Source organism: Taudactylus pleione, unplaced genomic scaffold (genome assembly GCF_031769625.1).
Source record: "Taudactylus pleione unplaced genomic scaffold, aTauple2 ptg000366l, whole genome shotgun sequence".
In the NCBI taxonomy this organism is placed as follows: domain Eukaryota; kingdom Metazoa; phylum Chordata; class Amphibia; order Anura; family Myobatrachidae; genus Taudactylus; species Taudactylus pleione.
The window spans coordinates 7,023,774-7,040,701 of NW_028284767.1; the positions used below are offsets into that span (position 1 = coordinate 7,023,774).

Consider the following 16,928-nt stretch of genomic DNA (forward strand, 5'->3'; position numbering starts at 1 on the left):
GAATTAATGGAAGCACTAATGGAGCAGGAAGTGATGTGAATAATTACATCTTTCTGTACAGTACTGGTTAATATAATCGGCACCATATATATAGATAATAATAGTAATAGGTTTCTTTGAAATCCCCACCTTCTAATACAGATGAAGTGATCATTTATCCTGCAGGAGGTATATGCTTCCAATGTATGGCTGCCGATTAACTAACAATTTGCAAGCTTGGTTAATTTACCTTTGATAATGCTGCCATCTTGTGGTAAGCTTTGCAATTGACCATTCTGAGCTCTCAAAACAAATTTGTAATGACGCCACTTAATGTGTCGTGACGTATTTCCGCCCGCACTTCCGTGTTCACAGTGTACTCAGAAAAAGAACAGGTTGCTGATTTGCCAGAAAACAAGATGGAGGAGGCGGGCGACCCTGTATCTCCAACTAATGGTGGTGATGATGTAACGAGCGAGTCGGTAGCGGGACCGGGACCCGCAGTATCGCCGGCAACGGAGGAGCCAGTATGCGAAACGAAACGTAAAAGTAATTACGCTTTGTGTCATTTACGAACAGGGCCACGCTGAGATGTATAAACTATACCCGATCCATTCCTTGTAGCTCAAGTAGCCCTTATTTTATACAGACACCTCTGGCTGCCCCTCTACTATATCAACAGTCAGTTTTCAAACCCTATATTAAATGCAGAACGGAATTGGAACAGCGCCCCCTGCCGGGAGATTCTGCTGCCTGCTGATAAAAGTGAAATAATTGCATATAAAACATTTTCTGACCTAAGCCGGTGTAGTGTACGCACATAGGATGTACAGTCCTAGGAGCCTGCGATCTGTTAGGTTTAAATTTCAACACTTGTTGCGGAATGTAACAAGTGTACACTCTAAAGCTAGAGAAAAAGATTATGAGCTGTATTCAATTTGAGCGGACCCGCGATACTTTTCCGCCTCCCAGACTTTTCGCCTACATCGCGTGTTTTGTAGGAGGTAAAGTATTGTGCGTGTGCCCGCGTATCCCTGTATTCAATTTGAAAGTACGCGAAAATGGGACCCGGCAACACTTAAATAAGAGGAAAGTCCTGCCAGATTTGGGGAAAGCAGACTGATACCCCCCAAAAGATGCTCTGACATGAGGGTTAGCTATGGTACTCCCTGATTTGGCTTGCTGAAGGTATTTGGTGTTTTTAAATGGGCTCAATAGCTGCTAAATAGCATTTCTGTATAAGTGGTGAAGAATAGTATTCAGGAGTTTTTTTTGCAGAAAATAACTTATCCCAGCAAATTTGGGGTACATGAAAATGGGGGTCAGAATATTTTAAAGTTGCTAAAGTTAAGTTAAAAAAAACGTGAAAAATCCACCTGCCGCAAGCCCCTGCAATGAAAAAGACACTTGGGGCATACTTGGGGACCCCCCCAGAGTCTAGTTCGCTAGTTTTTTACGTTGTCCCCCAACATTATTATTTTTTTCGCCTCCAAAATGAAAGTGATCTTTTGGGGTGTTCTTAAGTGTTTTTTTTTTTTTTAATTTACGCAGTTTACCTTTGGGGGACTGTCTGAAGGCTGCACTGGGGTTCCTGCAACGTTGCACCCCAAAATCCCAATTATGGACTTTTTTCTGCCTGCTATTCACAGGCGAAACTTTGAAAGGCTTTTAAATTGAATATGGCGTTACTTTCCCGCCTAGCGAAATGACGTTATCCGGGTTTTTTTTTTTCTTTTTTTAGAGAGAGGGGTTTTTAACCAGGTGTACCTGTACCCCCTGGGAATACAAAGCGCTCAACCTGGTAGTAGGAGACGCGCCGCCCCACTTGCTCTGTGTGGTGGAAATATATCACTAGGCAAATAATAAGAAGTTTATATTCTCATTTTAAACTTATTGATGTGGAATTGGGTTAGGGGTGATTTTTAATTTAATATATGCAGATTTAGTTATTCATTTATTTATTTTTTTGTTAAATGTTTCTTGAGGTAGGGGTGCGTACTTTTCCATTTTTCTAATGTAGGATATTATGATGATAGGTGTAATCCCCCCATGAGCCTTAGGTCTTCCTAGTAAATAAATGGATTCCAGGTCTCCCCAGCCTCTCCGCCCCCTCCAATCCCATTATACTTACCCTACCCACAGTCCTCCTCTTACCCGTTGCTGCAGCTTGTGCCCGTACCTGTACCTAGGTGTGACGTGCGCACTGGAGGCATGATTAGGGTATCATGCAACCAACCTAATTTCTACCAGATTCCAATTTTATTAAAGAGGAAATTATTTTCTTAATCATCTACTACAAAATTATCTTACACAATAATAATTGACAAGGGGTACGATAACAATTATGAAAACTGAAGGGGTACGAGCACTTAAAGTTTAACAACCGTTTATTTTAGAGGAACAAAAATGACTAGGGTCGAGTCTCTTAAAATCTGGGGCTGTTCCTAGAATTTAAGTACCATTGGCAACTATGGTCTGAGTGTAAAAGAGCGTTCTCCTTTTTGTAAGATGCAATGTATATTTATCTCATTGTTTTACAGTTTTTATTCATAGCACTAGCTGTCGTACCCGGCATTGCCCAGGTTTAAATCTTCAAGTTATTACGTTTTATTATGTGATGTCGTCCAAATCCATTCAGTGGAAGGCCCAGAACAGGCTCCCCGGGTCAAAGTTCTATCCAGTGTCCCACACTTAATAACTAATATATAAACTTATTTAGGCCTGAGTTCTAACCTAAACAGTGTGCAAATTCTGTTTTACAGGACTTTATGGTTATTTTTTCTTTTTTCCATATTTTCCCAATTATTAAATGTCCACTGTAACTGGATAATAGATTAAGGAAATACCGTACCATAAATGTTGGTCCATGTAACGTATACACCATGTCTGTTACTTCTAGTTGATGTTCTACTTAAGGCTGTTGGAGATACACCAATCATGAAAACGAAAAAGTGGACTATTGAGAGGAATCGCACAGTGCAAGGTCTCATGGACTTCATCAAAAAGTACCTCAAGATAGATTCATCGGAGCAGATGGTAAAGTGTCTAATATTAGTTATAGGATGATTTCCTTTTTTATTATAGACAGATCTTCGTACTTAGGGCCTGATTCAGAGTTGGGAATAGAGAGATGTGTACCTGGACAAACCATGTTGCAATGCAAGGGGTGTAAATACATACATTTTTTTTGCATGTAGTGTAAATACTGGCTGCTTTTACATGTAGCCCACAAATACTGCACAGCTTTATTATTACACTGCACTTTAGATGTCAGTTTGGACACGTCCCTCCCAAATCTAAATCTCTCTGCAAATTTTAAATCTGCCCCACCTGCAGTGCAGCATGGTTTCACCAATATGATCAGTTGAGAGAGAGAGATCTCTCTCTATTCCCAACTCTGAATCAGGCCCTTAGAGTGGTTGTACAGTATTTCTGGCCACAGCATTGTCAGAAAGGCTGATAAACTTCTCAGGGGTGATTCTATCACCCCTAAAAGCCGCAAAGTGCCTTTGGAATAACACTGACACCATCAATTTACCATGCACCCCACATATATACAAAGGACAATTGTTGGGAAACCGTATTCTACCACGATGTGTGCAACCAAACATCGTGCCCGTACACAGAGTTGAATGCGCCATAGAATATTTAGATGCAGCCAACATGTCAAATAAGCAAAGCACAGGTAGGCTTAGAAAGGACATTCAAATGACAACATCAGAGAGAGAGTGACCTAGCACATCCCCAGTAACAGGTTAACCCATTGCCGCATGCTAATGGTAAAGTTATGTTACTAGCTGGTGGTCCTTGTGCGGTGGTGCTGGTTATTTAGATTTATTTTTCCCCATCCTCACAAGCTAGCTGTTTATAACAGTCTCAGGTTCCAATGATGTGACAGGACTTTTAATTACATTTCCCTATCACCTGATTGCTGTATAACTGGCCCTCCAGCTGCTGTGGAACAACACAGCAGAACTGTGGCAATGCATGCTGGGATGTTTAGTACCATAGCAGCTGGAGGGCTGAAAGTTGAATACCCCTGCTATACATATTGTTCAAAGTGAATGTTATTACTAAAAACTAACAAAACACCTACAGTCAGGTGCATAAATATTGGGACATTGACAGAATTTTCATATTTTGGCCTCTATTCTCCACCACAATGGCTTTGAAATTAAACAAGATGTGATTTAACTGCAGACTTTCAGATTTAATTTGAGGGTAATTACATCCAAATCAGGTGAACGGTGTAGGAATTACAACGGTTTCTATATGTGCCTCCCACTTTTTAAGGGGCCAAAAGTAATGGGACTATCAACTCAAAAGCTATTTCATGGACAGGTATGGGCTATTCCCTCATTATTTCATTATCAATTAAGTAGGTAAAAGGTCTGGAGTTGATTCTAGGTGTGAGATTTGCATTTAGAATCAGTTGCTGTCGACTCTCAATATGAGATCCAAAGAGCTGTCACTATCAGTGAAGCAAGCCATCATTAGGCTGAAAAATCAAAACTAACCCATCAGAGAGATAGCAAAAACATTAGGTGTGGCCAAATCAACTGTTTGGAACATTCTTAAAAAGAAAGAACGCATCGGAGAGCTCAGCAACACCAAAAGACCCGGAAGACCACAGAAAACAACTGTGGTGGATGACAGAAGAATTATTTCCCTGGTGAAGAAAAACCCCTTCACAACAGTTGGCCAAATCAAGAACACTCTCCAGGAGGTAGGTGTATATGTGTCAAATTTCAACAATCAAGATTCTTCACAAGAGTGAATATAGAGGGTTCACCACAAGATGTAAACCATTGGTGAGCCTCAAAAACAGGAAGACCAGATTAGAGTTTGCCAAGCAACATCTAAAAAAGCCATTACAGTTCTGGAACAACATCCTATGGACAGATGAGACAAAGATCAACTTGTACCAGAGTGATGGGAAGAGAAGAGCATCGAGAAGGAAAGAAACTGCTCATGATCCAAAACATATCACCTCATCAGTGAAGCATGGTGGTGGTAGTGTCATGGCGTGGGCATGTATGGCTGCCAATGGAACTGATTCCCTTGTATTTATTGATGATGTGACTGCTGACAAAGCAGCAGAATGAATTCTGAAGTGTTTTGGGCAATATTATATGCTCATATTCAGTCAAATGCTTCAGAACTCATTGGATGGCGCTTCACAGTGCAGATGGACAATGACCCGAAGCATACTGCAAAAGCAACCAAACAGTTTTTTAAGGCTAAAAAGTGGAATGTTATGCAATGGCCAAGTCAATCCCCTGACATGAATACGATTTGAGCATGCATTTCACTTGATGAAGACAAAACTGAAGGGAAAATTCCCCAAGAACAAGCAGGAACTGAAGACATTTGCAGTAGAGGCCTGGCAGAGCATCACCAGGGATGAAACCCAGCGTCTGGTGATGTCTATGCGTTCCAGACTTCATTCTGTAATTGCCTGCAAAGGATTTGCAACAAAGTATTAAAAAGTGAAAGTTAGATTTAAGATTGTTTAGTTTGTCCCATTATTTTTGGCCCCTTAAAAAGTGGGAGGCACATATAGAAACCGTATGAATTCCTACACCGTTCACCTGATTTGGATGTAATTACCCTCAAATTAAATCTGAAAGTCTGCAGTTAAAGCACATCTTGTTTGTTTTATTTCAAAGCCATTGTGGTGGTGAATAGAGGCCAAAATATGAAAATTCTGTCAATGTCCCAATATTTATGCACCTGACTATACTTGTATAATCACTTTAATAATAGCTCACCAGGGGCAAGTGATCACAGAACATATGCTAAGGACATCAGTCATTTCTTTCAGTGTTTGGAGAGATCTGTCTCACTACTTCCATTACTGGTATCTTCAGTGTAATTTGGACGGGATACGTTCAGTATCCCAACGTGCAGGATGACGGAATTTAGAATACCGGTGCCGTAATCCCAACACCTGTCAGAATCTCGGCGCCGGCATCCCGAAGGTAAGTAGTGAGGTTAGGCACTAGGCGGAGGATTAGTGGAAGACACTAAAGGGGGAGGGTTAGGTTTAGGCACCGTGGAGGGAGGGTTAGGGGTAGGGAGAAGGGGACGTTAGGATACTGACAGACATGTGTCGGTATCCTAACCCTGTCGGGTTGCAGGGATCAGAATCCCGAGCACCGGCATCCCGTACCCATCCTAATTTGGAACTAACAGTTACTGATATGAAAACATAAGTAATAATACAACTGTATTAAAATCTTTATTTATGTGTATTTACAGTTTATCTATGTGAATCAGTCATTTGCTCCATCACCTGACCAAGAAGTTGGCATCTTATATGAGGTAAAAGAAAAAATATATTGGCCTAGTGTTGTACAATTTTACGGCTTACAATTTTACACTAGTGTGCCGTGGGCAGTTGTGAGGTGTGTCGCAGCGCGGTCAGGGCCACCGGTCACATTGCAGATCTGTGAACAGGGCAGCGCTTCCTCTGGGAGACTCAGATGCGCCGGCCATGTCCTGCATGGATGCGGCGGCGTGACATCACAGGTCACGCACGCCGCGTTTTCAGCCCGCCTGCCATACCTGATCCGCAAGACAGCCCAGTCACTGACTCACCCGCCCACCATGCCCGCTCCGCAGGACGGACAGACTGCTCTCCTACCCGCCCGCATGCTTGCACACTCTCACGCTGCTGACAGCTCTGCATTCAGATATGTGGATGATATTTTCTGTGAGGTCAGACAATGTTTCCATTTATTTGTGTGAATGAATTTTAGATTTATTCTGTGGGGCCTATCGATGTGATTGTTTTTTCCTGAGAGGAGCAATGTGTTGTTTTTTTTATTTTTTGGTTCTATGGGGGCCAATTTTATTTTATTCCTGTCGGGGCCAAAATGTATGCATTTTATTTCTGTCGGGGCCAATGTTATTTTTTTCTGTCGGGGCCAATGTTATTTTTTTCTGTCGGGGCCAATGTTATTTTTTTCTGTCGGGGCCAATGTTATTTTTTTCTGTCGAGGCCAATGTTATTTTTTTCTGTCGGGGCCAATGTTATTTTTTTCTGTCGGGGCCAATGTTATTTTTTTCTGTCGGGGCCAATGTTATCTTTTTCTGTCGGGGCCAATGTTATCTTTTTCTGTCGGGGCCAATGTTATCTTTTTCTGTCGGGGCCAATGTTATTTTTTTCTGTCGGGGCCAATGCAGTGTGCGTTTTATTCCTGCGGAGGCCAATGCAGTGTGCGTTTTATTCCTGCGGAGGCCAATGCAGTGTGCGTTTTATTCCTGCGGAGGCCAATGCAGTGTGCGTTTTATTCCTGCGGAGGCCAATGCAGTGTGCGTTTTATTCCTGCGGAGGCCAATGCAGTGTGCGTTTTATTCCTGCGGAGGCCAATGCAGTGTGTGTTTTTTATGTGGGAGCCAATGTGTATGTTTTTTCATGGGTCGCGCACACTGCATCGCCAGATGGTGTGCCTTGGCAATTTTGAAATCTTGCGTAGTGTGCCTCGCATTGAAAAAGGTTGAAATTTTCTGGCTTAACAGAAGGAAAAAGTAGAATTCAGGTGACAGGCAAATTCTAAGTGCAAGCGTCCAAGAATACTTTGGTCTCTCTGTTGTGCATGTTCTAATTATGAAATTGATGTTACTCCAAAGTGGATAAGATGTCCAAAAATAAACCAAACCAGAACAAACACCACAACACATATTGTAATAATTAGCAAGTCTGAGATGTTCTATTTTTGTGCTGGCTCATAGCAATTAGTGGTTGTTTACATCTCCATTAACTAATAACGAAGCTGATCATACCTGACAACACATTTCCCCCAACCCCCACCACACACACAGAATATTGCTACAGATGCAGTATTTACAATCAGGGACTTGTAAGTAAATTGCAGTGCTGTGATTGTGGTGTGTTCCAACCAATCCGCTCCTAACTGTCACTATTCAAACACAGCCTGTAAAGTGATAGGAGCTGATTTGTTGGTACTTTATCTCTATCCACTTTATCACTCTCCAAGGCTTAGTGAATAGACCCCTATGGAGCAGGCAGCACAGCAGAACTCTCAAATACAGGGACAAGATTAGTTGCTTTTACAAAAAGAGGAAGAAGCTTGTTTGTTAATGGATTTAGCCTATTATTTTGATCCTGAAACCATTTTTTCTGTAGCGATTACAAAACAGGTGCTTACTGTCATGTTGTGTTCAAAGCCTCCGAAAAGAGGAGTCTGAATAAGTTTACAGTGTTTGGAGGTAAATTATGCTGCGGCTTTTCAGCATGTTTAATGAATATAAAACGGCAATACTATTCAAAGCAGTGTGTTAGTATTGCCTTTTTAAATTCCCTGATTAAACATGCGGAGAAAGGTAAGAGTGTAATTTTCTTTGGATAAATGAAAATGTAAAAAGATTTTAAATTGCTCAGACCATCATACAGTTTGTCCATTAGATGTTACATTTATTTACGCAGGAAATATAAAAAAAGCACTTTGTCTTGTAGTACAAACAGATGGAAGATGAGCAAGGTATCCTAAATCATTTCAGCTAGTGTTTACAGAAGCATTCTCAGAATATTAGGTCAGGTACGTTATTTACTAGCTGAAAATGGGAAATCATAATGCATATATAGGGGGAGATTCAATTAGCCACAGTCATTTACAGCGGTCTAATTGATCGTCCGTGGGCTATTCAATTAGCCCCACTTCACGGGATTTCTTTTCAGGTCTCACAAGACCTGAAAAGAAATCCACCGATAACTGTGCTTTTATTGGGTGATAACAGCCAGTTAATGCACAAATCCGTGAACTTTTCACCGATTCAGTGTGTTAATGCCCGATAACCAGTGTTAACGCCTGTTCACACGTTCACATAACGGGGTTAACACAGCTAATTCGTAAGGCTAATTGAATATCCCTGGGCGTTAAAACCTGAGACTACCTTCCGTTATTACCCGCGGTAATTTACCATGGGTAACTGAATTTCTCCCAAAACCTCTTCTAACAATGAGATGTGCGTCCCATGAGTTAAACTTTGTTCTTAGTAACTTGTGAAGTTGAGCACACTGCAAATGATCGTCAGAAAAACAATGGATATTATCAAACAGATAAGAGCTGCTCCTACTGTAGTTGCAGTATTTAATGAGAAGCAAGTAATACAAATAATAATATAGTGACAATCAAGCTATAGGATGCACACGTGATCTCCTCCTTTTGTAGCACAATACACGGGATGTTGGCTGTGTTCTGACATAGTACTCCCTGAAGACTAAAGCCAATTTCTTCAGTAATCACAGTGCACTTCTGTCACACTCTCCTTATCATATGGCCCAGATAAAACAGCTGCTGGTGTATCTCCGCAGCATGTACAGAACAACTTTATTAACAGATGGGAAGCTAACGTGTGGAAATACACATCCCAGCATTCCCTGCCCCGATTTTAGCATTCCCAAACAGTGAAACTGTGGCAGGGCATGCTGGGATGTGTAGTTCCACAGCAGCTGGAGTGCCACACGTTGCCTACCGCTGCTTTACTAAAAGCCATGTGTGTTCCCAGCGTCTAAGTCCCGGGTGTCATACTTATATACTATACTGGAGGCATTTCCACATGTCAGACACTTACGTCTTACTTGCGCACATGTTTTTAAAACATTTATTTTTTTTATGCAACAAATACATTTCCTATGAAGCATCACTTAAACTATAAAAACCTCTTAGAAGCAAAACAAATCTCTGTCTCACGTATGCAAAAAAGTTAAGCTTAAACGCTCATTAAAGCATCATATATGCTAGAGCGAAGAAGAAAGCACTAATCATTGTTAATCAAAAAGAATTCTTCACAGTGCTTGCTCCACACCTAAGCTAAATTACCGCCACACCTGCTGCTCAATAATTAAGAGGTAATTGCCCACCTCACAAACACTGAACCATACAAATATCATTCTGCGCTGGTATGATTGGTGTAATTCATAAAAACTTATTTATTCAATAATACATGTCCCATAAAATCAGGTAAATACCAGCTGGTAAAAGAATAGCAGCATTGAGTTACATTCGCACGTTAGTACATTAGTATCACACAAACCTTTCTGACGCTACATGCCAACTACAGGTGAGCTCTTGTTAAACAAGGACATTTATACGCACAGAGGCTCGTTACAGCATGTGTGTTCCCAGCGTCTAAGTCCGGGTCTCATACTTATATACTATACTGGAGGCATTTCCACTGGTAACAAACTTATAACAAGCCAAATAACTTTAAATAAGACTGTTCTCCTTTTTCTACAATACAAGTGTGGTTTTTCATCTGCACACAAATACAACTATTGGTACAGAAAGTTGGACTTTGGACATTTAAAAATATATTCAAGCTATTCTGCTAAATCACTGACATTTTCTTTTTTATTGTTTCAATTTAATGTTGCAAGGTTTGTGTGATACTAATGTACTGACGTGCGAATGTAACTCAATGCTGCTATTTTACAAATTGGTATTTACCTGATTTCATGGGACATGTACTTCCATGGCCAAAAGTTTTGAGAATGACACAAGTATTGGTTTTCACAAAGTTTGCTGCTTCAGAGTGTTTTTAGACCTTTTTGTCAGATGTTACTATGGTATACTGAAGTAAAATTACAAGCATTTCATAAGTGTCAAAGTCTTTTATTGACCATTACATTAAGTTTATGCAGAGAGTCAGTATTTGCAGTGTTGTCCCTGCAAATATTGGCAAAAGTGATAACTAAGTGTCTCGGGGAACAAAACATTGAAATTTTGGGTCCATGGCCAGGAAACTCCCCAGACCTTAATCCCATTGAGAACTTGTTGACAAACAAAAACCCACAAATTCTGACAAACTCCCAAGCATTGATTAGGCAAGAATGGGCGGCCATCAGTCAGTATGTGGCCCAGAAGTTGATTGACAGCATGCCAGGGCGAATTACAGAGGTCTTGAAAAAGAAGAGTCAACATTGCAAATATTGACTCTTTGCGTAAACTTAAAGGCTTTTATTGACAATTACTTTGACACTTATGAAATGCTTGTAATTTTACTTCAGTATACCATAGTAACATCTGACAAAAAGGTCTAAAAATGCTGAAGCAGCAAACTTTGTAAAAACCAATACTTGTCATTCTCAAAACTTTTGGCCATGGCTGTATTATTGAATAAATATTTTTTTTATGAATTGCACCAATCATACCAGCGCAGAATTATATTTGTCTGGTTAATTGTCAACAGAGTGTTTGTATACAACCAATCTTAATCAGTTTGTCTAATGCCATCATTATCCTCTATTTGAACTTGCTGCTGATAACTTGAAAATCTTGCCCCACACAATGTTTCTTGATTAAATAGACTTTGTTTTATCTTAACACCTGTTCAACATGCTGGAAAAATAAAAGGCAGGCCCACACTCTAACCACTTATACGTATAGTCATAGTCATTTTGATGAACTCTACAATTTAACTTGGAGTATAAGTGAGGTTCTTAGTACATGTTTGCCCAAAAAGGCTTGTCCATCCACCATGTCAAGGTGAACCCCATCAGATGGGTCCCTAATAGTAACACATTATGTCAGTTGTAGAGTCTAGCAAAATAATTTTGACTATCAGTATTGTAGTGTGCACCTGTAGTTTATATTTCCTGCATGGTCCTAGAAGTCTCAACACGGTAACTCTTATCTTTAAAATTAGGGCATGCGTTCAAAGCCCCCTACCCCTTTCCATCTGTTCAACAATACAAGATGAACATTTGATGATATATCTCTTCACATCAATAATATAATTTTCCTAAGGGAACATTTATTGGCTTTTATTCCTTGGCTCCTAAGGAAAAATAAGACTGAAAACTACACTTCTACTCTCACACTAGACACATAGAACAGCGGTAATGGAAATCTTCACCTATCAGAACATCCTGCCGCTTGTGAGCTGTGGCTGATAAGTTTTCCTCTTCCTTTTTACAGGACTATGGGAGAATATCTTACTCCCCAACACTAACAAGTATTTACAGATCCGCTGCTTTGTCCACGGAAGTCTAAGGACACAATTCTCTTAGCTGCATGCTAATTACGGTACTAAACCAGGGCTAAACTGCGAAGGTGCTAAAACAACATGAGCATAGTGTCAGACCAGAAAATAATTTAAACAAGATTTATTAGACATATAATTATAATAAATGATATCACATGTGTATCATAAAAACACAATAGTGTTTAAAAAGTAAATAACTAGTGCACATAAAAACAGGGAAAAAGAAAAAGTAGTGAGGGGTCAAAACTATGGAATGATCCTCTGTATCAGATTCCAGTCTGGGGGTAAAGCATCGCGGGCCCTGCGGCTGCTGTACGTAGTGTGATTGCCTGGCTGTAGGTGGGTTACCCCGGGAGACGGCTCCACGCAGTCGTGCTCACCTGACCGCTGGTCTCAGGCCGCACATAAACTCCGTAGGCCGGGTATCTGCGTGAGTAGAGATGCTTGCTCCAGCAAGCTTGCCAGGATATAGACAGGTATGCGACAGATAGTGGGTAAAGCTCCAATTGGAGAAACACCTATGGCTCCGACACGTTTCCCCGTGCTGCACAGCTTTATCAAGAAGCAGGTGTCACCTGTTTTAGTTCTTTTTGTATTGGAGACAGGCAGTCTCCAATCCTGCAAATTGGCAGCTACACCCTCTGAGCCCCACTCAATACAGGTCCAACTGGGCGCCCAGGTTCCTTTTGTGGTCAAAATGCTAATTACGGTAGGCTGATTTCTGCTCATGCCTCCATAGGCTGCAAGCAGAAATCAGCCTCTGAGACATATCCTGCGAAATTCACAGCTAATTGATTTCAGCCCCAAGAAGAGGAACCATCAAGAAATCTCACCCAAATAGAGAGAAATGGACCATGTTCTTGCAACAATTTCCCCCTCATATCTCAGAATCCTATTCACAGATGTTTGAGATTTTCTCTTCCAGAAGAAACTTGGGACAATAGTAAAATGCTGCATTAGGGTTTATATGAAAGAAAGTGTTATTTTTTTTGAGGTGTGTTTGAATCTAAATAATTTAATGGAAAAAGAAACGTGAAATTCATCTAGTTGATGGCTATGAGAGATCATGTGGTTTCAGCAATCTAGCCCTTCAGCACATATGAAGCCCGAATACACATATTGGGCCTTATTCAGAGCTGTACTCCAGTCCGTTTAGCGCATGTATCCGTGCTGAGCAACTGTGAGCGATTCAATGTCTTGTGCATTGTCTTTGTTGGCCATTCAGCAGCCTGGCTGTTGATAGACAGCCAGGCCATTCACAACCTCTGATTGGCTGGCAGCCTGGCAAGTGCAGGAAACCTTGTTGGTTCCATCACTTGCTGGGGAAGAGCTGTATGTGTATATACATACAGCTCTTCTGTCCGAAATGGTTCAGGTTACTCGTTATTTTGATTTTAATTACCCGGGATCTCTACTGGAGAAGAGGACCGACCTGCGCCAAGAGGTAGGTGAGTATTTTTTATGGAAAATCGGGGATGCTAATGGAGAAAAGGACCAGACACCAGAGACAAACTTGGTTAAGCATGTTTGTGTGTAATAAACCTTTACTATGCACGGTGTGTGTGTACTGTAGTTCATTTACTATTTTTTTTTATTTTGACAGTGGGGGTACCGATGCTTGCAATTTCAGTTCTACAAGTGCCAAAGGGCAGGCAGGCTGGGACCTGTCGCCCTACTGTAAAGTAAACAGTAGTAGACATTATTATGACCATTATCCCTACACCCACCGGCTAGGGGTTCAGGGAAGAGCCCCAGGCTTCAGCCCAGACTTGGGGTACACAGGACAGGGAGGACCCCTTTATTGGGATCTCCGGCTTGGGCCTTCTAGTGTGGGATGTTAATGCTTTGGCCTGGAGACCCGGTGAAGGAGAGACTTTGGCATTACAGTCAGGGGAGACTTTGGCATTACAGTCCGACTAGTTTCATCCTGGTGCTAGTTTTAAAAATACGGAGAACCCTATGACATTTTCCCCGTATTTTTAAAACCAGGATTTCTCACCAGAGATTGCCTTTAGTAAATTTGCGAGTTGTAAAAAATGGCCAAACACACCCGTGATTGCAAACTCAACTAGACACGATTCTTAGTAAATTTATTCCTGTGTGTTTAATGTACTCATTCTATGATAATGGAAATGCTTTGTTATGACTGGCCAAATTAATTAGATCCCTGCTCTTAAAGAGCTTACATGAATTCTGCCACTTCTAAAATAGGTGATTAGTACAACACCACCTGGAGAATATCCTATTTATTTTTGTGTTTTGTTTGGTTCAGTGCATGAGCAGAGCTGATCTACAACTATTAGCGGTATGACTTATGTATGGGTTTCTCTTTTCACTGTTATACTTAATAATGGTACTTAAGGACAATATTATTTTTTTGTTATATTCTATAACATAATGTACATCCAGTTTTTGTTTTATATTATTAATTTAAAAAATTTTTTTTTTTTTTTTTTTTTTACAGTGTTTTGGCAGCGATGGGAAACTTGTTCTACATTACTGCAAATCGCAAGCTTGGGGATGAATGTGCTACTCTTTCACCTCTTCTCCATTATTGCCTCTCATTTGAAGAAAACATTTATGAACATATTAGACATACTGGGTCCTAAAACTTGTCTCTTGGAGAAATCGGGATCTGTACAGTAGCAGTTTCGGAGGTGCTGGCTACTGGAGACGTACCCAGTTTTTTTACTACAAACGTACTGAACTGTGGTAGAGAAACAATTTGCATACAGACTCCTGTCTTACATTCCTTCATATAATTTAAATATGGTTTTAGTTTGTTTTTTATGCTGCAAGGACCATCCAACTGTTTGCTTTGTGGCATTTATGCAGTGGTAACAGATTGCCACCTCCATATACATATTTCTGAACTTTACATGGAAAAACAGAGAATTAAATTGTGCCATTTACATATGTGAAGTTAGACTAGCTAGAGTTAACAACTTCATTCTTGTTTTCCTTACTAAATTTCATTATATGGCATCTTTTAATGCTAGTTTGCTCTGTTTTTCACATTTCATATGGTCATTTCCTACCCCTGTCAATTGATTATAGTTTACTTAAATTTATAAATAATAGGTTTACAAATATTTATTGCACAAATACATTATTTAATACTGCAAATAAAAGCAAACCTTGCTTTAAACTCCTATGCTCAACCCACAATACCATCGTGTCTTTATTACCCACTACTAGCATAGTCTGAGTTATTGACGAATGCAAGCGCTTAATCTAAATAAAGCATTCCCAAACCTTTTCATAGTATTAATAGAACAATTATTAAAAATACTTATAAAGCTGTAACATGCTTGCATCAAATAAAATACCACAATTAAAAGGTTTTCTTCCATAAATCCATACAGTATGGTATAATACATAATCATAAAGGAACTAGTAATCCTATATGTACCTTAATTATAACTCATAATCCCTCCAGCTGGTTACTATAAAATATAATATTTTGTCAAAGAAAAAAGAAGCTGCAAAAAGCTATCCAATAAAAGTTGTAATTATTGTAATAGCGAACCAATAATATCTATACATTTCAATGAGGTGGTTTGTAATCTGGCTGTCTATTGGATGCATCATACACGCATTCCTTGTAAGATGCATAAATAGCTCATCACTAATCTGAAACTTCTAAAACCGGTCTGTTCTGCTTTAAAAATACTAATTACTTATGGAGTAAAGTACTGTCTCCAATCAGAAGACATCTCTGGGCACGGTTCAGATTTGTACGTATCCGATGGTGCAAAACGGGTCCTGCGGTCGCAGTGCCCCCTGAGCCGCAGCCTGATTGACAGACTGCAGTCGTTTGGGGGCGGGAGGGTGCAGTGCTGGGATGCGTTCCTGGAAACGGGGACCTGTCACCCACATTTTCTGTGAGTGCTGAGGCCAGAGTCTACATCGTAGGACGCAGATTTCCTGGCCTCGCTTGGCTAGGAGCCAGCCAGTAAACGTCAGATGGTTGGTGATGGTAATCCAAGTCAGCGTCTATGGACGCTACATTCAGATTGCAGATACATGCAGGAGGAATCTATTTCCTACAGACACCTCCTGCTTCATGTGGATTTTAGTTGGACGGTATTGCACAGCTACTTCCTTGCGGCTGTGCAATACCGGCCTCATCTGAATCAGGACCAGGACCAGGCACTGAGCATTTGTGAGGTTAAAACATTGGGAAACAAGTACTCCCTATTACAAGATCATGGCTGTTGTTGCCCACAACACCTAATGGTGCATATACACGGTCAGATTTTTCTTCAGATCTGAACGATAATGATTTAAAAAAAAGTTCAATCGTTCATATCTAAAGGAAAATCTGACATATCTGCCAGATGAACAATTTGAACGATGAGCGTTCCCGATGGTCAGATAACGATATCTGACATCTGATGTGTTTGCAGTCAGACTTGGACGATTCCATTCATTTTAATGCAGTAAAAAATCGTTCAAATTGTTCAAATCTTTGGTAAAATCGTTCATCTGACAGATCTGACAAATGTGAAAGTGTGTATGCTCCATAAGAAAGCTGATGGGTGATCTTGGATTTGCATGTGGTTGCTGTCACTTCACTGTATCTCGCTGTCTGAGTTATTTTGCTGTGCTAGATTTGGGAATGTATAAGTGAATATAGTATCTAGTCTAGCTTCAGTCTTACAAAACACAACTTCTTGAGCATTGAATTAGCTTTGAGACATTTGAGGACAAAGTTTAATTGATTCTTAAAAGTACTGACTGCTTTATAAGAGACCATCGGACAAACAATCACATTCATTACCGGTAAATAAGAATGATCTACTCAATAATAAGAGGATGTGAGAAAGATTGCAGCACCCGGGGTTCTAGATGGCAATGCAGATTTCTTACTACTAAATAAATAATATGTAATGTACTATTTGCCCCATTGATGAGATGACCGCTAGGTCTATGGG

At 40.3% G+C, this 16,928-nt stretch overlaps 1 protein-coding gene across 2 annotated transcripts; it reads left to right on the forward strand.

Annotated features, from left to right (window-relative positions):
• The first annotated feature begins 290 nt into the window (after positions 1–290).
• Positions 291–15,237, forward strand: ATG12 (autophagy related 12). Of its 2 annotated transcripts, XM_088444485.1 has the most exons (5): positions 291–528; positions 2,879–3,015; positions 6,241–6,303; positions 11,925–12,032; positions 14,456–14,523. In XM_088444485.1, the coding sequence occupies exons 1-4, from the start codon at positions 399–401 to the stop codon at positions 11,997–11,999; spliced, it is 405 nt and encodes a 134-aa protein (XP_088300611.1). In that variant the 5' UTR covers positions 291–398; the 3' UTR covers positions 12,000–12,032; positions 14,456–14,523. The 2 variants fall into 2 exon arrangements, with proteins under 2 accessions (XP_088300611.1, XP_088300612.1); XM_088444486.1 differs by lacking the exon at positions 11,925–12,032 and having other exon boundaries at positions 298–528; positions 14,456–15,237.
• Positions 15,238–16,928: the final 1,691 nt, after the last annotated feature.

Excerpts from the sequence above, each read along its gene's own strand:
- ATG12 (XM_088444485.1), top strand. The coding sequence starts at position 399 with ATGGAGGAGGCGGGCGACCCTGTATCTCCAACTAATGGTGGTGATGAT. Across the intron at positions 3,016-6,240 it reads TAGATTCATCGGAGCAGATG|TTTATCTATGTGAATCAGTC; the intron begins GTAAAGTGTCTA and ends GTGTATTTACAG. Across the intron at positions 6,304-11,924 it reads AAGTTGGCATCTTATATGAG|GACTATGGGAGAATATCTTA; the intron begins GTAAAAGAAAAA and ends TCCTTTTTACAG.